Consider the following 21,324-nt stretch of genomic DNA (forward strand, 5'->3'; position numbering starts at 1 on the left):
TCCGCGATACTGTTGTGAAGAAGTTTAAAGCCGGATTTGGATACAAAAAGATTTCCCAAGCTTTAAACATCCCAAGGAGCACTGTGCAAGCGATAATATTGAAATGGAAGGAGTATCAGACCACTGCAAATCTACCAAGACCTGGCCGTCCCTCTAAACTTTCAGCTCATACAAGGAGAAGACTGATCAGAGATGCAGCCAAGAGGCCCATGATCACTCTGGATGAACTGCAGAGATCTACAGCTGAGGTGGGAGACTCTGTCCATAGGACAACAATCGTATATTGCACAAATCTGGCCTTTATCGAAGAGTGGCAAGAAGAAAGCCATTTCTTAAAGATATCCATAAAAAGTGTTGTTTAAAGTTTGCCACAAGCCACCTGGGAGACACACCAAACATGTGGAAGAAGGTGCTCTGGTCAGATGAAACCAAAATTGAACTTTTTGGCAACAATGCAAAACGTTATGTTTGGCGTAAAAGCAACACAGCTCATCACCCTGAACACACCATCCCCACTGTCAAACATGGTGGTGGCAGCATCATGGTTTGGGCCTGCTTTTCTTCAGCAGGGACAGGGAAGATGGTTAAAATTGATGGGAAGATGGATGGAGCCAAATACAGGACCATTCTGGAACCTGATGGAGTCTGCAAAAGACCTGAGACTGGGAAGGAGATTTGTCTTCCAACAAGACAATGATCCAAAACATAAAGCAAAATCTACAATGGAATGGTTCAAAAATAAACATATCCAGGTGTTAGAATGGCCAAGTCAAAGTCCAGACCTGAATCCAATCGAGAATCTGTGGAAAGAACTGAAAACTGCTGTTCACAAATGCTCTCCATCCAACCTCACTGAGCTCGAGCTGTTTTGCAAGGAGGAATGGGAAAAAATGTCAGTCTCTCGATGTGCAAAACTGATAAAGACATACCCCAAGCGACTTACAGCTGTAATCGCAGCAAAAGGTGGCGCTACAAAGTATTAACTTAAGGGGGCTGAATAATTTTGCACGCCCAATTTTTCAGTTTTTGATTTGTTAAAAAAGTTTTAAATATCCAATAAATGTCGTTCCACTTCATGATTGTGTCCCACTTGTTGTTGATTCTTCACAAAAAAATACAGTTTTATATCTTTATGTTTGAAGCCTGAAATGTGGCAAAAGGTCGCAAAGTTCAAGGGGGCCGAATACTTTCGCAAGGCACTGTACATTCTATCTCCTAGAGATTAACGTACTTTGGTGTGAAAAGTGCAAATCAATCCCAGAACAACAGCAAAGGACCTTGTGAAGATGCTGGAGGAAACGGGTACAAAAGTATCTATATCCACAGCAAAACAAGTCCTATATCGACATAACCTGAAAGGCCACTCAGCAAGGAAGAAGCCACTGCTCCAAAACCACCATAAAAAAGCCAGACTACGGTTTGCAACTGCACATGGGGACAAAGATCGGACTTTTGGAGAAATGTCCTCTGGTCTGATGAAACAAACTGGTTGGCCATAATGACCATCATTATGTTTGGAGGAAAAAGAGTGAGGCTTGCAAGCCGAAGAACACCATCCTAACCGTGAAGCACGGGGATGGTAGCATCATGTTGTGGGGATGCTTTACTGCAGGAGGGACTAGTGCACTTCACAAAATAGATGGCCTCATGAGGAATGAAAATGATGTGGATATATTGAAGCAACATCTCATGACATCATTCAGGAAGTTAAAAGCTTGGTCGCAAATGGGTCTTCCAAATAGACAATAACCCCAAGCATAATTCCAAAGTTGTGGCAAAATGGCTTAAGGACAACAAAGTCAAGGTATTGGAGTGGCCATCACAAAGCCCTGACCTCAATCCTACAGAGAGTTTGTGGGCAGAACTGGAAAAGCGTGTGCGAGCAAGGAGGCCTATAAACCTGACTCAGTTACACCAGCTCTGTCAGGAGGAATGGGACACAATTCACCCAACGTTTTGTGGGAGGCTTGTGGAAGGCTACTCAAAACGTTAGACCCAAGTTAAACAATTTAAAGGCAATGCTACCAATTACTAATTGAGTGTATGTAAACTAGAGGTCGACCGATTATGGTTTTTCAAGGCCGATTATTGGAGGACAGAAAAAAACTGATACCGATTAATCGTCCGATTTATTTAAAATTAAAAATAAATGTACATATATATATATATATATATATATATATATATATATATATATCTCATATACACACACACACACATTTTTGTAATAATTACAATTGCAGCAATACTCAATTAACACTTTTTTATTTTAACTTAATATAATACATAAATACACACACACTGCTCTGAAGTGACAGTGATACTGATTTAAGTTACCTGTGATGAATGTTGAAAACAAAAACTGTAATTTTTATATGCAGGAAATCCTATTTTAGTAATGGACATGGTAAGAATTGACGACCAAAGTGCAAGTCATAATTCCCATGGCACCTTCTAGCAAAATCTGAAAAGCGGTTCCTTCATTTATTCCATAGGATATTTTTAGATTCACTTAAAATAAGGTCTGTGTTTCGTGTAGGCTTACACCACCGTGCCAATTTTATAACTGTGTAGATATCCATAGGACAAGGTAGCTCTGATAAATATTGGCTAAATATAAGCGAAGATCATTTTTTTTGTAGAGTGGATTTATGAAAATATGTTGACAAACGTTACCTTATCCTAGTGAGATTTACACGGGTATCAAAACGCCGAGGCGGTTTAAGCCTGCACGAAACACAGACCTTATTTGAAGTAGATCAAGACATTCTCTATGGAAGACATGAACGGTAAAATAACGAAGGAAACCCTTTCAAGTTCATCCACACGTTATTACAGGAATTATAACGCGTCGACTATTTCTCTCTAAACCATATACCTTTGACTAATCCGGAAACTATCACCTCGAAAACAAAACGTTTATTCCGTTCCATATTTTATCTAACGAGTGGCATCCTTGAGTCTAAATATTCCTGTTACATTGCACAACCTTCAATGTTATGTCATAATTACGTAAAATTCCGGCAAATTAGTTCGCAAAGAGCCAGGCGGCCTTAACTGTTGCATATACCCTGTGTCTGCGTGCAATGAACGCAAGATAAATTACACAATTTCACCTGGTTAATATTGCCTGCTAACCTGGATTTTTTTTTAGCTAAATATGCAGGTTTAAAAATATATACTTTGTATTGATTTTAAGAAAGGCATTGATGTTTATGGTTAAGTACACATTGGAGCAATGACAGTCATTGATCGATTTTTATAAGATAAGTTTAATGCTAGCTAGCAACTTACCTTAGCTTATTGCATTTGCATAACAGGCAGGCTCCTCATGGAGTGCAATGTAATCAGTTGTTAGAGCATTGGACTAGTTAACTGCAAGTTTGCAAGATTGGATCCCCCGAGCTGACAAGGTCGTTCCTAGGCCGTCATTGAAAATAAGAATAGTTAAATACAGTTTCAATTAAGGTGTTAAAAAAATATATATGCAAATTGGCGCCCAAAAATACCGATTTCCGATCGGCCCTAATTAATCGGCCATTCCGATTTAATCGGTCGACCTCTAATATAAACTTCTGACCCACTGGAAATGTGATGAAAGATATAATATCTGAAATAAATCATTCTCTGTACTATTATTCTGACATTTCACATTCTTAAAATAAAGTGTGTTTACATACACCTTAGCCAAATACATTTAAACGTCTGACTTCAAATGTTTCTGTCTGTTACCCAAAATAAATTAAATTCAATCAAAGCAACAATATATGCAATTCAACTAGTTATAATGCATAGTAATAATGTTTGGTGGCGAGACTTGTGCTATTAATACAAAAAATCCAGAAAATTCCAAAGCTAATTTGAGCTATGTACTAACAAGGCTTTTCAGCATAAGCAGCTTGACTACTCCTAGAATACTGTAGCTTTATTGATCAACTGTTCTTCAACAACAGATGTACTCACATTGGATGGGTTGATTAGGATTCAAACCTTCTCTCAATCAGCCTAATGCGTACTCTTCGAGTAGGTTTACCCCATTAATGTACTTGGTAATGTAAACATGTTTTTTCATGCAAGAAATCATCCCATTCCACTAATTGAAACATGATGGGGAGGTTTTCCTGGACACAGAGTCAAGGAAGTTGATTCATTTGATTGAAGTTTCTTTTAAAGGTAGACGGCACTATACATACGTATTTACTAGCAACCTATCAAGGAAGAGGAGTCAAGAAAAGGGGAAAGTAAGTCTTATTTGTTTTAGATGTTGAGATGGAATTAATTAGTTTGTTTATTTTTATTATCTCGTTCCGTCTCTCCATCTACCTCCTTACATTTTCTTCCTCTCCCAGCTCCACACCTGCAATCATCTTTCTCATTTTTCTTACTCTACTTTTACTGTGTGATGAGTAGAGTTTTTTTTCTGAAAGGATTGGACTCCTTTTCTCATTCTTCCCCTAATTTTTTTCCCTAATTAACCTGCGGGGCAAGCGGGAAGCTCTGCTAAATCTAGGCTTGGGCTAATAGAGATCTTCCTCTCGCATTCTCTCCATCACCGAGAGCCAGAACAGTCACTCTTTCTCTCTCTCCTTCTTGCTGTCTTTCTCTTCCTGTCAGCAACTATCAGGACCCATTAGATAACAAATAGTGAGGCGTTACTTTTTTCTTCACATTTTTTCTGCTTTCTTTCATTCCCCCCTCCTCTCCTTTTCTGCTTTCCAAACAAGATAAGGCAGTTTTTTTGCTAAATTCTCCACTTCGCCTGCCTAAGTGGTAATGGTTTTCAAAGCTCCAGCTATTATCGCTGACACACAGCGGCAAACACATCCACCAAGTTGGACAGGCACCTTGTGCTGGGATACCACATTTTTATTTTATTTTGTGTCTATTCGAGAGTTGATGAATGGTAGGTGAGCGGTTCTGGGTCAATTCCATCTCAACTCATTCCATTCCGGAAATTAATGGATAATCAATGGTTTAATTGGAGAAATAGCCCATTATTTTAAATTATAACTTTTTTCCTGCCCTATTCTTTTAGTGAATTTCAATTCATTCCCTGTGTAGTGAATACGCTCAAGTTGAAATGGAATTGACCCCAACCTTGTACTGCCGATTTTGTAGGGTGTTATTAAAGAAGGCTGCTGTTTCCGGATCTCAGTAAGGGCTTTAACGATTGTGTGTCTTAGACTTTAGTGTAAATGTTTTTTAATTTTATTTAACATTTTTCCACAGGATCCATGGCTCTATGGATTGTCTTTCAGAGCTGTCCTCCTCACGTCTCAACCGTCCTTTTGCTAGTGAGTTTTTGGCCTTGGTTTTTCCTTATTTATTCATTTATTCTTGCAAACGCTGAGTAAACTTAATTAACGATGATAACATTTTAATGATGGAAAATGCAGTTGTCTTCATGTCACAATTATTTCGGTACCCTTCACTGTGTGCGTGTGTGTGTCCTTCTTTGTATTTGTTTATGTTAGTGTGTGTATGTGTACTTCATATTTGTGAATCTGTCTATGTGTATTCACACACGTGGTCTGTCATATTTCAGGAATCAGGCGCAGCTTCAGCACGTCGACGGCCATCGCTGCCCAGAAGGAGCAGAGCCAGAAGAGTCCCGTCAACAGGTTGCCATTTTCTCATAAGCACTCTCCTCCACATTCCACGTGTCTGCATTTCTCCTCCCTGACCGTTTTCAGCTTTCTCCCTAATCCCCCCACCACCGGAGATAAAATCAATAGTGGTCAGCAAAAAGTATAGTTTTGGAGAATTGCCAGTGCTCGATAGCAGGGTTATAATGAGTATGAAAGCAATCCAAGATCAATCCATCTCCTTCGCGTTCCTCTCCCTCTCTCGTTTTACATCTTTCTCTCACCCCTCCCATTCCTTCCCTTCCTCCCTTTGCCACTCTCTACATTCTTCCCAGTCCATTGTCTCATTTTCTCATTACACCCTCCTTTCACTATTTTTACTCTCCTTTCCCCATCCTGATTTCTAATCATCTTTCTCACGCTGCACTATTTCACCCTCTTCCTCTACCCTTTTACTCCTTCTCTTGCTTGCTGCCTTACGCTCTCCCTCTCTGCTACCTTACTCTGCTTCTCTCCCTCTACACTCACCCTTCTCTCTCCACCTCTAACCCCATTCATCCATCTCAATCTTAATTCAATTTAAGGGGCTGTATTGGCATGGGAAACATGTTTACATTGCCAAAGCAAGTGAAATAGATCAAATAAATGAAATAAACTGTAACAAAATCAGCAGTAAACATTACACACACAATAATAAAGACATTTCAAATGTCATATTATGTCTATATACAGTGTTGTAATGATGTGGAAATGTGACTGACCGGCTGAAATCGGTCTTATGTATAGCGAAATCAGATTTTTTTATTTTTACATTGGATAAAAGTAGACAGCTACAAAATTGTGTATCATACACTGCATTTTTTGAGGAAAAATGGAAAAGTAATTCTGCTTTGAACGTTGAAAAACTTGTAAACTGACATTTGAGAAAAGAGCCTTTGAATGTTTTGGTACTTATTGGAGAGCTCTCCTTTGTCTACACCCATTCCAGGTAAACGGAAAGTGTCCAGATAAAAATATTTGACGCTTTCCCAGACACACTTGTTTAAATTGATGCGTCATGTGAAAGAAATGCTATAACCCCCAGCCACATCCAATGGTGGAATTCCTTATATTTAACCATACGGCACAAGTTTATTTTTTTCATTATTATTGACGGATAGCCAGGGGCGCACTCCAATACTCAGACATAATTTACAAACGAAGCGTTTGTGTTTAGCGAGTCTGCCAGATCAGATGCAGTAGGGATGACCAGGGATTTTCTCTTGATAAGTGTGTGAATTGGACAACTTTCCTGTCAAAATGTAAGGAACATGTATGGAGTAAAAAGTACATTAAGAAAGAAAATAATGTAGTGAAGTAAAAGTTCCCAAAAAATATAAATAGTAAAGAAATACTTGTAGTACTTTAAAGTATTTTTACTTAAGTACTTTACACCACTGCCTTCACACCAAAGTCAAGGTATTGGTGTGGCCATCACAAAGCCCTGACCTCAATCCTATAGAACATTTGTGGGCAGAACTGAAAAAGTGTGTGCGAGCAAGGAGGCCTACAAACCTGACTCCGTTACACCAGCTCTGTCAGGGGGAATGGGCCAAAATGCACCCAACTTATTGTGGGAAGCTTGTGGAAGGATACCCAAACGTTTGACCCAAGTTAAACAATTTAAAGGAAATTGTATGTAAACTTCTGACCCACTTGGAATGTGATGAAAGAAATAAAGCTGAAAAAATCATTCTCTCTACTTTTATTCTGACATTTCACATTCTTAAAATAAAGTGGTGATCCTACCTGACCTAAGACATGGAATCTTTACTTGGATTAAATGTCAGGAATTGTGAAAAACTGAGTTTAAATGTATTTGGCTAAGGTGTATGTAAACTTCCGACTTCAACTGTATATCAAAATCACCTAGAGATTGTCTTTTACTTTTTTTGCTTCAGAAGTAGCTTCAAACTGAATATTACTCACTCTGTTTTGTGTTGGATGGTGTTTCCATGTTCCGCTGTGTTTCTTCTGCAGTTTTTGGTTTGTTAGAAGTTTTTTATTGATTGTCCTTGCTGGTAATAGTACATTCAGGTATTTTTGTCCAAAATCAAGGTTTTACTTACTGAATTTTGATTTGTATTGAAGGTTTTAATGTTGAGGTTAGTATGCTCTAGAAGTCCTTGCAAATGTTTTAAATATTTTATCGACATTTATTCAACTCTAATTCTATATTTTTTGCAGAAGAACTCAGGAGCCCATGAGCTCACTCTTTTTCTCTCTTGCTCCATCTCTCTTTATCTCTCCCTCTCCCCTCAGGTCACGTTCCAACTCCCACCGTCGGCGCTGGAGCACCCTGAGTAGTGGCTGGGGTCCGGGAACAGGCGGCACAGGAAGCTCCGGAGGAACCACTGCCACCACCACCACCTCGTCTGGCTCGGACGCCTCAGTGCGCCTCCACCTGGGCATGCAAGTGCTGCTGAGCAGTGCGAATGAGATGGCTCTGATCCGCTACATGGGCCAGGCTGACTTCGCCCCAGGCCTGTGGCTAGGCCTGGAGCTGCGAATCGCCAAGGGCAAGAATGATGGCCAGGTGGGCGGCCGCCGCTACTTCACGTGCCGCCCGGACTACGGCGTGCTGGTGAGGCCCAGCCGTGTCACCTACCGCGGCATTAATGGTGCCCGGCTCGTGGATGAGAACAGCTGAGGACACTAGGACCCAGGGGGTTGGGTTAGGTGGGTGGGAAAGCAGTAGAGCGAGCATATCGGAGAAAAGTTTCTGTTTGTTGTTTGTATTTTTTGTTTTTGGGGGGGGGGGGGGGGGGGGGCCTAGCGAGTTTCCTTTGTTCGTTTTTTCTTGGGTTTTGTGTTTGTTTCTTTTGCTCCTTGAAATGTCCCCCAAAAACAACACTACCTAATTAGTTATTGTTATATACATTTAAGAAATGTTTTATTTGAAGATGTATGTTATGGTGGTGTGGCTAGCCTACATTTTAACTACACATCAGCTAGTTTGTCCTATTTACTTGCTGATTTACCTGTTTTGTTTTACCTGTTTACTCTACCCGTTGACCATCAATGGACACTAGAAAACTAGATATTACATTTCAAATTGAGACTACGAGAGTTGTCATGCTATTGAACACACTGTAGGTATGAGGCAACAAGCTTTGATTGTCATAGATAGGTTTGATAGGGTGAAAGAAAATCATTTTCAGAAATATTTATACTTGTAATTTTACTGTGTGATTTGATTCAATTGATGGAAATGCACTTGATTGATGGAAAATATGTATAAATCCGATACAGTAAATTAATACTTCCATTCTTCCCTAAGCTCCCTCACTGTACTGTATGTAGAGATTTGAACTGATATCAAGGCTAACCTCTGGTCAGCAACGCAGCTAAGCACCTTAAAGCAAGACAATGTCCTGGTACAGAGGTACTAAAATATCCCCTGATTTGAGCACTTTGGATTAAATGGATAAGGCTGTTTGTAATGATAATGCAGGGTTATCTTGGTTCACTGCTGACTGTCCTAAATGAGCGAGAATGTGCACTGTGTTTGGCCAACACTGAATTTGCAGTCGCTGCCAACTTGTGCTGAATTGCTAATTGACCATCAGCTCCTACACCCTAGGCACTGCTGTGGATCTGAGCGGATTGGATGGGTGGAAGCAATATGGTAATGGCTTCACCTTGCCTTCTGATTGGCTGGGTAGAAATATTGCTTATACCTATCAATCGGTTTCAGATCTACAGGAGTGCATAAAGGATATGGGCTAGGGGTTGATTTGGAATTCAGCCATATTCAGCCATTAATGCTATGGCACCCACTTGAGTACTGGTATAGTGCCGTCAAGTGATGCCAATTTATACAAATATGGTCCTACACTGACGTGACACTCATAGGCCTATTGATGTATGCTACCTACTTTTGGTCAGATTGAACACCCCACTGGCTCTGTGACATAAGATTTGTCTAAAGATAACTTCCATCTGCACGACTGCTAATGACGTCTTATGTCGTCCTTATGACAAACTACAAAATGCTTTGTGAAAGCTGGTTTCCGTGAAGCGCATTCCAAAGTTATATACCGATAAAGATTACAGTCTTGACAAGTCAGCAGGCAACAAGCTATTGATTATATCTGTGGAGAAAAAAAGAGACCTTATTTAACACAAGCTCCATGTGCCACCCAATAACAAAGGTAGAACGCAACAGTAGCCCAGATTCTGAATGCGATGTACCATTGATCGGTCTGGTTGGGCCCTATGCAATTGAAATGTGTTGGCAGGACGAATCATGGTTGCCTGAGATATTCGCCTGAGGTTTGGAGATGAAAGAAGCTCGGTGGTATGAGTGCTAATTCAACTGCTCGTATCTCTTCTCTGTTGTCAGTTCTGTTATTTCTGTAACAGTCACCGTCGTAACAGTCAGGTCTGTTACGGTCATTGTTGTGGCAATTGAGACAATTGTGTAACAGTCATCGCCTTTTCAGTCAATTCTGTAACACTGTTACTTAGTACTGTTGGGTTCTATAATGTCGTCTCAGACGACACATGATCGGAAAGCCCAAGTTAAAATGCACTTGAAAGTCATTGGTTGCATTGTGTGTCTGCGCAGCGAAAGGGTTTCAGTATGGAATAGTGGCACGTAGTGTAAAAATTGTATTTGTAAAATGAATAAAGATTCTATTCTAATTTCACCGTTAGTTTCTCTCTGTCTTTTGGATGCCTGTGCGCCAAACCTCCCATGTGGGCGGACTGTCTATTAGCAAACGCCTGAATGACTTCAGCAAACTTTCCATCCCTGTTTGCAGCGCATTCAGAAAGTATTCAGACCCCTTGACTTTTTCCACATTTTGTATAAAAATGTATAAAAAATGTCAAATTGAAATATCACATCTACATAAGTATTCAGACCCTTTACTCAGTACTTTGTTGAAGCACCTTTGGCAGCGATTACAGCCTCGAGTCACACCTCTATTTGGAGAGTTTCTCCCATTCTTCTCTGCAGATCCTCTCAAGCTCTGTCAGGTTGGATGTGGAGCGTCGCTGCACAGCTATTTTCAGGTCTCTCCAGAGATGTTCAATCGGGTTAAGTCCAGGCTCTGGCTGGGCCACTCAAGGACATTCAGAGACTTTTGCCGAAGCCACTCCTACATTTTCTTGGCTGTGTGCTTAGGGTCGTTGTCCTGTTGGAAGGTGAACCTTCGCCCCCAGTCGGAGGTCCTGAGCGCTCTGGAGCAGGTTTTCATCAAGGATCTCTCTGTTCATCTTTCCCTCGATCCTGGAGGGTGCCAGGTTTCCTCCAGACGTGATCAATCTTGGTTTCATCAGACCAGAGAATCTTGTTTTTTCATGGTCAGAGTCCTTTAGGTGCCTTTTGCCGAACTCCAAGCGGGCTGTCATGTGCAATTTACAGAGGTTTCCATCTGGCCTCTCTACCATAAAGGCCTGATTGATGGAGTGCTGCAGAGATGGTTTGGGATTATGGAAGTTTCTTCTCCATAGAGGAACTCTGGAGCTCTGTCAGAGTGACCATCGGGTTCGTGATCACCTCCCTGACCAAGGCCCTTCTCCCCCGATTGCTCAGTTTTGCCTGGCAGGCAACTCTAGGAAGAGTCTTGGTGGTTCCAAACTTCTTCCATTTTCGAATTATGGAGGCCACTGTGTTCTTGGGAACCTTCAATGCTGCAGAAATGTTTTGGTACCCTTCCCCAGATCTGAGGCTCGACAAAATCCTGTCTTGGAGCGCTATGGACAATTCCTTCGACCTCATGGCTTAGTTTTTGCTCTGACATGCATTGTCAACTGTGGAACCTTATATAGACAGGTGTGTGCCTTTCAAAATCATGTCCAGTCATTTTAATTTACCACAGTTGGACTCCAATCAAGTTGTAGAAACATCTCAAAGATGATCAATGGAAAAGGATGCACCTGAGCTCAATTTTGACTCTCATAGCAAAGGGTCTGAATGCTGATGTAAAAAGGTATAGTTTTTTTTTTCTAATAAATTTGCCAAATGTTTTATTTAATATATTTTAGAATAACAAAATGTGGAAAAGCTCAAGGGGTCTGAATACTTTCCGAATGCCTGATGAGAAGAGAGATGTCTGGGGGGGTTACACTTTTTGATCGATTACAAAATGGGGCTTAACCGTTCTCATTTGGAGGCCAGATTCCATCAGTCCTGTAATAACATGGTTTATTCCCTTTATTTGTTGATTCAACTACTGCTCTGGCACACTGTTTTATACTGAATTACACAGCTACTTCTAACTCAATGAAAACTATGCGAGTTTCCGGGATGCATGACTTTCCCAAGAAATATCTAAGTATGCCAATTTACTCTGAACAATTAAAGGCCTCTGTAACAATATTTATAGGATGTCCCTATTCAACTGGGACAGTCAACTGTTTTTTGCATTTGCCACATGGACAAAAACAATATCTATCTGCTACTGTGTAAAATCCTGCAATGGATGTTTGAATCGAGCTGTATAAGGGCTCGATTCAATCCATAGCGCTAAAGATCCGTGCTACAGCGCAATAAAAATGGTAAGGCAATGTTCCCACGTTAGCGGAGACTGCATTCACGGTAAACGTCGGCTCAATCAGGAATTTCCTTTCAATTTCAATCGCGCTATAAACGCTGAACTTCCGCGATACGGAGTGAATCGAGTCCTAAGTCTGAGTGAGTTAAGTCAAGTCTGGCAGCAGCAACCAATAGTCATTATATAGTAATTTATTAATTTTGGCAGATGTCATCTGAAGGGCAACATACAGAGGTTACCAGTCATAGTACAATACATCATAATTACAACATGTTACAGATGCAATTTAGTTGGTTTTTACAAGGAGCAACGGAGTTCAGATGAGTTGCTGCAAAGAAACAGAAAATTATGTGAACACAGCCACTGGAGATGAGCAATTGTGCAACATGTTACTCGAACCCTCTATCATAAGCATAAACCAAACAACACCTTGTGTTATCAAATGTTTTCACTACAACAGCTTGTAAAGCTTTATGAAAGAGTGTTCAAGTAAAGGGTTAACAACATAGCCAGGCAAACAACTGACACATTGGCACTTCCTGGATACACTCAAATCAACTTAATCTTAGCTTAGCATAGACTAGCACTCATGTCCATTTGAGACTTAAGTACATGAAAGTTGATTCGCACTGTACATTAAAATTAATTCATAATCACAATATTTTTGAATGTTTAAAAGCAGACTGCATTGACAGTGTTGAGGCTATGCACATTGAATGTAAATGTAGACATGGTTGATAACTGATGGCGTAAGAAGTTAGATCATCACAAAATATTAACCATAGATTTTTCACAAGTGGACCACAAGCAATTTGTATTCAAACTTTTCACTCAGAATAATTTATATTCTATAGTAGTCATTCTTAAAATAGAAAAGATAAATTATGCAAATGTATTAACATTGAGTACTTTAAAATAGCAGTTTAGGGGTAAAGACCTATTCAGCAATGTTTAAATATAGTTGCTGGGTAAGGCAACAACAAAAAAAGTTCTGAATCAAGAAAAGGTTGTTGAAAAAAGGCCCCCAGCAAAAATGCCAACATTTCCTATTTTAAAAGCACACTTTCAAATTAAATTAATCTCCAACTATGTGTCCATGGAAGTTGATGGAACACTCATTTCTGTCTTTCCATAGAGGGCCATAATATATACATATGAGAAATGGAAGGTAAACTTGCCTGAATAAACGGTATAAAGTAAGCCCCCATTGTATTGTGCCTCGAATAACATTCTTTATCTCTCTTTCTTTCTCCCCCTTCTCCCTCCATCTCTTCCTCTCTCTCAAACACACAAACATATGCACACACAGATGAATGCCCCTTACTCACGCACCTTAAAGTTCAAAAATAGCCACCCACATGCAGTGCTTATGGCACCATTACACCCCCCAACAATTCCCATTCACTCCCACCCTTATACCATAGCAACATTCAACTAGATGAGTGCATTTAGTTTCCAACTATCTGAAATACCATTCATTGGTCAATTTAATTCGACATTGGACAAAAATTCCTGCTTCTAAAAAAATGCCAAATAGCTAACCAATGTCAAATGAATTTGGATATGGTTGGGTATAAGAAGTGGGTTCATTTAATAATATACAGAGTTCCCAACATAATAAATAAATGAGAAGGCAGGCAAACATCAACAAACACTTTCATCCTCTCCGGAATCCAGTGTACGATTCTCACAATATTCTTGTAAAAAATCATTTCTGATTGGTGAATCAACTGCCAAGTCCAGAAATCCCAAAGGAAATGGATGAACTGCAATGATTGACGGCCAAATAAGTTAATTAATGCTACAGTCAGTTAGACATCTGGCAGATGTGTATTGTTCTCAGTTACCATGTTCTACATGTTTTTGATTGTGAAACACAAACTGTTTGTTTCCCGAATGACTTGTGATGAATGGCTGCATTGACATCTACAGAGCCACGAAGATAAGCGGTCGACTCGTGAAAACATTGCGGATAAATTAACTAGTTCAACCAGATGGAAACATTTCACCCTGTCCTGTTACAATAGCTGACAACTCATTTAGCCCGCTCTCTTTGTATAGTGTATCACTCCCTTAGCGGCTACATTTTAGCAGGTGTTGCAAAATGTCCATCGTTTCTGTTTTACTAGCCAATGGTCCACAACTTTTTCTTCCCAATGGTCTTTGAAGCTCTACAATGTGCTTTAAAGTAACTGCCCAGTGAAAATCTAACTTTTATATTCTGTTAATGTTGTTGACTCGTCCTATACTCGTATTTGTGGCCAAAGCATGAATTGGGGGGGGGGAAACACTTCAAAACTCTCTTCAAAAAATGGTTGCTATTTCCTCATAGAACATATCATCTCCCTGAGGAGGATGAGCTGGCCAATCAGTGGTCTGGAGGAGGATGAGCTGGCCAATCAGCGGGCTATTTACGTGAATATTGTTTATGACTGGTATAAATCCATACCATTCTGTTGTTGGGGTACGCACACACCATTCCAACACAGAAAAGCTACTTTTTAACATACTCATTTAACCATTTTTGGAAGGAAAACTATTTCTCTCATATTTAAAGTAATTATAAGTCAAATTTCATAGAAATCTGGAAACACTGGGCAGTTACTTTAACAACCATTGGTATTTCCGCAACCATTTTAGAGATTATTTTACTCTTTTTTTTTTACTCCGCAACCATTGGCCAGGTGAAAATGGGTCAGTCCAATCTGTGGATGAAACCAAGGCGTCGAGACGGGGAGGGGGGGGGCTCGTAAGGCGGCGGGTACTGTCCTGACACAATGTTGCACGGAGTACCATCTAGTCTGGCTGTACGCCTGTCTGCCTATACACATGGTCTCTGAGGTGAGAGACAAAAATAAAGGTTGGGCTAAAGCACCGTGGCATTGTGGCCCTCCATCCGGGGCAGCCTGGGGTCCTGCACCGTCCCCATGGTGACCAGCAGCGGACGGCTGTCCTCGGCACTGGCCGTCGTCGAGCAGCTCAGCGACAGCTGGGTCCCCTCCACTCCTCTCTGGAGGGCCACGGGTGGCGGGGGAAGAGGAGACGGGGGAGTATGGGGGTTGACAGGGTTAGTGTGGTGGTGGGTCGCCTCCAGGGGCAACCCTTGCTCCTGGTAGCCGTAGCCGATGTTCCCGCAGGGGAAGTGGCGAAGTCTGAAGAGGGGGACTGGGGGGAGGGTGGCAGAATCTAACAGGAGCGGGGTAGGGGCAGTGATATCCGAGAAGGTGGCCTGGGGTGGGGGCGGAGGGGGCAAGAGGGGCTTGCAGAGCCCCTGCTGTTGCTGCTGCTGTTGGTGGTGCAGGAGCTGCATCTGCTGTTGTTGATGCTGTTGCTGCTGTGGATGGAAGGGATACGGTGGCTGGAACTGCTGCTGCTTGTGCTGCTGTTGCTGGAGACCCAGGGCCCCCGCAGCCTCGGCCACAGTCCGCCCCTGGTACTCCTGCCCTTCGCCCGGAACCCTCCCACCTCCAAGCCCCCCACCTCCACTGCCCATGTCTCCCTGCCTTTGCTGCTGCTGTTGTTGCTGCTGCTTCCTCTGCTGCTGCTGGAGGAACCAGGAGCCATAGGTGGGGTTCCACAGGTTGGTGGGCTTCCCATTGTGACCATCCTTATCCTTAGGGTAGCCCTGGGTGAAGGCCAGATTAATGTGGCCCCCCTCTGGGTTGGGCTGCTGGGTGGAGATGGGGGGAGGCGCCTTGAAGGTGGAGATGAAGGAGGTGGCTGTGATGGGGGTTGTGGTGAATGTCTGAGGGTGGGGGTGGAACTGGGGTTGTTGCGCCATCATCTGGGGCTTGATAGTTTCGGGGGGTTGGCTGGAAAGGAGGAGGGGCTGGTTGACTGTTCGTTTCTCCTCGTTGGAGTCGGGGGCAGAGGGTGGCGGTGCAGGGCCCTCCCCGTCGGGCATCTGAGTGGACACCAGCAGGGGAGAGGCCGTGAGATCCTCAGGGCGCATGGGCACCCGCTCCTCCGCTTCGGGGAGGGGCCCATATTCCACAGGCAAGGTAACAGTCACCACATCGGGGTCCTGGAGAGGATAGGGAAGCATTAGACACTAACAATGGCAAACAACGTGCAATGACATCATGAACATTACCGTTGTCTGAATTTGTAGAAAATGACACGACACAAGTAGAGTTCAAAATGTCAATTCTAATGCAACCATGATTGACTTTATTTAAGTAGATGACAGAAACAATCTCAAAAGGAATACAGCTTTTACACACAGACAGACAGGTTATGAGCTGTATCACATTATAAAATATCCATACATAATAAAATAACCTCTTGGCAGTAAAACAGACATTTAATACTTGAGCACAGTTCCAGTGCAGATGGGTGTTGACTCTCGATGTTCACACTCCCTACCTGTAAGCAGTAGTCAATCCTCTCCAAGATGGTGGAGAAGTTGGGCCTGTCCTCCGGTTGATGCTGCCAACTCTGTGTCATTATTCGGTACCTGAAACACATACACACACACACACACGACCACAAGCACAATCAAAAACCATATATTCCCCCTTCGATGATAATTGTTTGACAGACACAAATTCACGCACACTTTATCAAAAGTGCCGCCTCCCCGTCATAATACCACTCGACTGATTTAATACAAATCATTCTGAATTAAGTGTAATATCCCGCTAGTTTGAGTGATCACCGTTGAAAAGTCAGTAGGGGTAAAACAGAATCCTGGGGTACCCCCCAAGACAGTGCAAAATCAAGCTTGAGAAGTTATTGATATTTTGTGTGTTTGTTCGCTTGTATCCATGTGTATATCTGCATTCTATGTATGTGCATGAGTGAAAACAGTATACTGTGAGGTTGTGTGTGTAATATCTATGTAACAGAGTAAGTTCCATCCCTATGTGAGTGACAGTTCAGACAGGGACAGAAGTTGACTGAGTGACAGTTCACTTTCAATCTCAAGAAAGTGCTTCACTAGCACACATCTGCTACATGTGTTTGGATGGTATGTGATTGGACTTACACGGGCCCTGGGCAGTTTTTGGGAGGGTCCATCCTTCCCCCGCTGGTGACAAACTCCAACACTTCCTGGTTACTGCGACTGGGATAGGGCATATAGCCCAGAGAGAAGATCTCCCATAGCAAAACCCCAAAGGACCTGAGAGAAAGTAGGAGAGAGAGGAAGAAGGAAAGTGAGAGGGGGGGAGTGAGAGGTAGGTGAGGGAGCAAGAGAGGAATCATTTGTATTTCGTTTTTAGACAGAAGAGAGAATCATAAATCTTAAGGGTGATAAGGGCAAAGTGAGGGGTGAAGGAGGGAGGGAGGAAGCCTAGTGGTTAGCGCATAGGGCCAGTAACCGAAAGGTTTCTAGATTGAATCCCTGAGCTGACGAGGTAAAAATCTGTTGTTCTGCCCCTGAACAAGGCAGTTAACCCACTGTTCCTAGGCCGTCATTGTAAATAAGAATCTGCTCTTAACTGACTTGCCTAGTTAAATAAAAGTTACATTAAAAATAAAAAAGGAGGACAGCAGATAGAGTAAAAGAGGAGGCTTTCAAAAGGTGAAAAAGAGAACGTTCCATTGAAGGACGGAAAAAGGGAGGTAATGGAGACTGGAAGGGTGAAATGAAAGGGAGTGACATTCAAGAGAACTGAGACATCATTGAGAGTGAGTTACAATGGAACGTACCACGTGTCCGTTTTGGATGTGAAGATCCCCTCCATGAAAGCTTCGGGAGGCATCCACTTCACAGGCAGCATGGCGCGCCCACCCTTTCTGTAGTAGCTCGCCCTGTGTGGAGACAAACCCGTTCACACACACAGGGGGATCTTGTTAGACACGCTGCATGACTTTATTGAAAGCACAGCAGGTAGAAAAAGGGATGAAAACAGAACAGAAAGAAAAATAGGAAAATAAATGAAGACAGAGCCCCTAGTTTGACTCCTAATTATCCTTAAACCTCTGAAGACTAGCCACATCCATTCCAGTTGGAAGAACTTAAATGTTTTATCTCAGAACACTCAAAAGTTGGATTCTCCACCGACTGTAGTATAAAGGGAACATGGGTGTTAATAACACTCGGTGGAGACTAAGGATCCTGAATGCCTGAGACATGCCATTAAGTTATCCTGACAATCACACCTCACTATTGTTACAGCCCCCCCCCCCCCCCTCTCCCCATTATTGTAACATAGGGGTTGAACAATAGTTCTGTATATCTACCCTAATCTTCACTCATCGTGGAGTTCTATGACAACGGTACAGTCGTCATGACTGTCGACGTGCGCCAAGCTCCAGGTTTAAACTGCTACGTGCTGTCTGAGTTCCATCATGATTCAAATAGGTTACATGTCAATAGGTTACATGAACAACTACACGGATGTGACAGAGGAAAGAAAGGTAAAGTAATGGAATGGAATAATGCAAAATGTAGGCTACACATTTAAGGAAACTAACACTAATGCTACAGTTATGTATGTGGGTATTACCAAAGTTTGACTCCGATAGTGGCTAATATTTAAAACTTCTTAGGGCTAAGCCCCTTTTTTACCCATTTCCTCCAGCAGTCTATGTTCAAGGTTTCCGGCTTGTAACTTCAAAAACGAATAAGAAATATCAGATTTAGTACAGGGACACAGTCTTGGAAATGTGTGTTTGCGCCCCATGAAGACAGGACGCACTTGCTAAAATCAGTTTCCTATTGAACATACTTCTTTCAGTAATAACTATCATAGTTTGATTACATTTCCGGGTATCTGAAGAGTAAATAGAAATGTATTTTGACTTGTTGAAACAAAGTTTAGGGGTAGATTTTCATATTCCTTTCTCTGCATGTCAAAGTGGATTACTCAAATCGATGGCACCAACTAAAGGGACTTTTTGGGATATAAAGAAGGATTTTATCTTGCAAAACCATTTCTGTAACCATTTCCATGTCTTGATTTGGCGTGAAGTGTCCTCATCATAACAAAAATCCCCAGAGTTTTCAAAGTAACAGAATTTTCTAAATACCCTTTTCTCAGGCAGATGGACACCTACTTAGCATTTATTTTTTTAAATGTGGATCCTTATTAGCTTTTGCAGAAGCAGCAGCTACTCTTCGAGGGGTCCACAAAAAACACAAAACATGACAAGTAACAAAACACTGATACCCAAAGACAGACACCCAAATACAATGATATACAAACAATACAACACAAATTAAACAAACAATACAACTAAAACATAATGCATGTGTGTGAGTGTGTGTTTGTGTGTGTGTCCGCCATTCCATGAGTTGATGTTTAGTCCGATTTTTTAAGGTAATAGGAGTTCAATGCAATCATGACTGTATAAGTTCAATGCAATCATGAATGTATAAAACTGTGCATTGCCATGTATTCATTTTGGACTTGGGGACTGTGAAGAGACTCCTCCTGGTGGCATGTCTTGTAGGGTTTAGTTTATTAAGATCCCCAATAGCTACTGCACATGCAGCAGCTACTCTTCCTGGGGTCCACATAAAACTTAAAAATACAGTGGGGCAATAAAGTATTTAGTCAGCCACCAATTGTGCAAGTTCTCCCACTTAAAAAGATGAGAGAGGCCTGTAATTTTCATCATAGGTACACTTCAACTATGACTGACGAAATGAGAAAAAGAAATCCAGAAAATCACATGGTAGGATTTTTAATGAATTTATTTGCAAATTATAGTGGAAAATAAGTATTTGGTCAATAACAAAAGTTTATCTCAATACTTTGTTATATACCCTTTGTTGGCAATGACAGAGGTCAAATGTTTTCTGTAAGTCTTCACAAGGTTTTCACACACTGTTGCTGGTATTTTGGCCCATTCCTCCATGCAGATCTCCTCTAGAGTAGTGATGTTTTGGGGCTGTTGCTGGGCAACACAGACTTTCAACTCCCTCCAAAGATTTTCTATGGGGTTGAGATCTGGAGACTGGCTAGGCCACTCCAGGACCTTGAAATGCTTCTTACGAAGCCACTCCTTCGTTGCCCGGGCGGTGTGTTTGGGATCATTGTCATGCTGAAAGACCCAGCCACGTTATATATTCAATGCCCTTGCTGATGGAAGGAGGTTTTCACTCAAAATCTCACGATACATGGCCCCATTCATTCTTTCCTTTACACGGATCAGTCGTTCTGGTCCCTTTGCCGAAAAACAGCCCCAAAGCGTGATGTTTCCACCCCCATGCTTCACAGTAGGTATGGTGTTCTTTGGATACAACTCAGCATTCTTTGTCCTACAAACACGAAGAGTGGAGTTTTTACCAAAAAGTTATATTTTGGTTTCATCTGACCATATGACATTCTCCCAATCTTCTTCTGGGTCATCCAAATGCTCTCTAGCCAACTTCCGACGGGCCTGGACATGTACTGGCTTAAGCCAAGCGGCGGCGTAGTGTGTTACTGATGGTAGGCTTTGTTACTTTGGTCCCAGCTCTCTGCAGGTCATTCACTAGGTCCCCCCATGTGGTTCTGGGATTTTTGCTCACCGTTCTTGGGATCACTTTGACCCCACGGGGTGAGATCTTGCATGGAGCCACAGATCGAGGGAGATTATCAGTGGTCTTGTATGTCTTTCATTTCCTAATAATTGCTCCCACAGTTGATTTCTTCAAACCAATTGCAGATTCAGCCTTCCCAGCCTGGTGCAGGTCTACAATTTTGTTTCTGGTGTCCTTTGACAGTTCTTTGGTCTTGGCCATAGTGGAGTTTGGAGTGTGACTGTTTGAGGTTGTGGACAGTTGTTATACAGTTGTTATACTGATAACAAGTTCAATGAGGTTCCATTAATACAGGTAACGAGTGGAGGACAGAGGAGCCTCTTAAATAAGAAGTTACAGGTCTGTGAGAGCCAGAAATCTAGCTTGTTTGTAGGTGACCAAATACTTATTTTCCACCATAATTTGCAAATACATTCATAAAAAATCCTACAATGTGATTTTCTGGATTTTCTTTCTCATTTTGTCTGTCATTGGTGAAGTGTACCTATAATGACAATTACAGGCCTCTCTCATCTTTTTAAGTGGGAGAACTTGCACAATTGGTGGCTGACTAAATACTTTTTTGCCCAACTGTAAATTACAAATAAAATAAGAGTTCTATATATAGGAAATACACCAAGAGACTATTAAGAGTTGAGGTCAGGGCTCTGTGCAGGCCAATCAAGTTCTTCCACACCGATCTCGACAAACCATTTCTGTATGGACCTCGCTTTGTGCACGGGGG

At 41.8% G+C, this 21,324-nt stretch overlaps 2 protein-coding genes across 4 annotated transcripts in view; one reads left to right on the forward strand and one right to left on the reverse strand.

Moving 5' to 3' along the window:
* Nucleotides 1-10,276, forward strand: part of LOC139383723 (CAP-Gly domain-containing linker protein 4) — an 83,132-nt gene extending 72,856 nt beyond the window's left edge. For 2 of the 3 annotated variants that reach the window (XM_071128279.1, XM_071128281.1), the window contains 3 exons: nucleotides 5,230-5,294; nucleotides 5,546-5,621; nucleotides 7,887-10,276. In XM_071128279.1, coding sequence (XP_070984380.1) covers nucleotides 5,230-5,294; nucleotides 5,546-5,621; nucleotides 7,887-8,274 — 529 coding nt within the window. In that variant the 3' untranslated portion in view covers nucleotides 8,275-10,276. Of the gene's footprint in view, nucleotides 1-5,229; nucleotides 5,295-5,545; nucleotides 6,300-7,886 lie in introns of those variants that run through there. The other variant, XM_071128280.1, reaches the window with a different exon arrangement.
* A 4,717-nt stretch (nucleotides 10,277-14,993) lies between these two features.
* The window catches only part of LOC139384000 (c-ros oncogene 1, receptor tyrosine kinase), a 678,262-nt gene continuing 671,931 nt past the window's right edge, over nucleotides 14,994-21,324 (reverse strand). The window contains exons 26-29 of the mRNA XM_071128628.1: nucleotides 17,780-17,881; nucleotides 17,115-17,249; nucleotides 16,493-16,583; nucleotides 14,994-16,151 (exon numbers count right to left, since the gene is read on the reverse strand). Of these exons, the coding sequence (XP_070984729.1) occupies nucleotides 14,994-16,151; nucleotides 16,493-16,583; nucleotides 17,115-17,249; nucleotides 17,780-17,881 (1,486 nt within the window). The remainder of the gene's footprint in view (nucleotides 16,152-16,492; nucleotides 16,584-17,114; nucleotides 17,250-17,779; nucleotides 17,882-21,324) is intronic.

Source organism: Oncorhynchus clarkii, chromosome 25 (assembly GCF_045791955.1).
Source record: "Oncorhynchus clarkii lewisi isolate Uvic-CL-2024 chromosome 25, UVic_Ocla_1.0, whole genome shotgun sequence".
In the NCBI taxonomy this organism is placed as follows: Eukaryota; Metazoa; Chordata; class Actinopteri; order Salmoniformes; family Salmonidae; genus Oncorhynchus; species Oncorhynchus clarkii.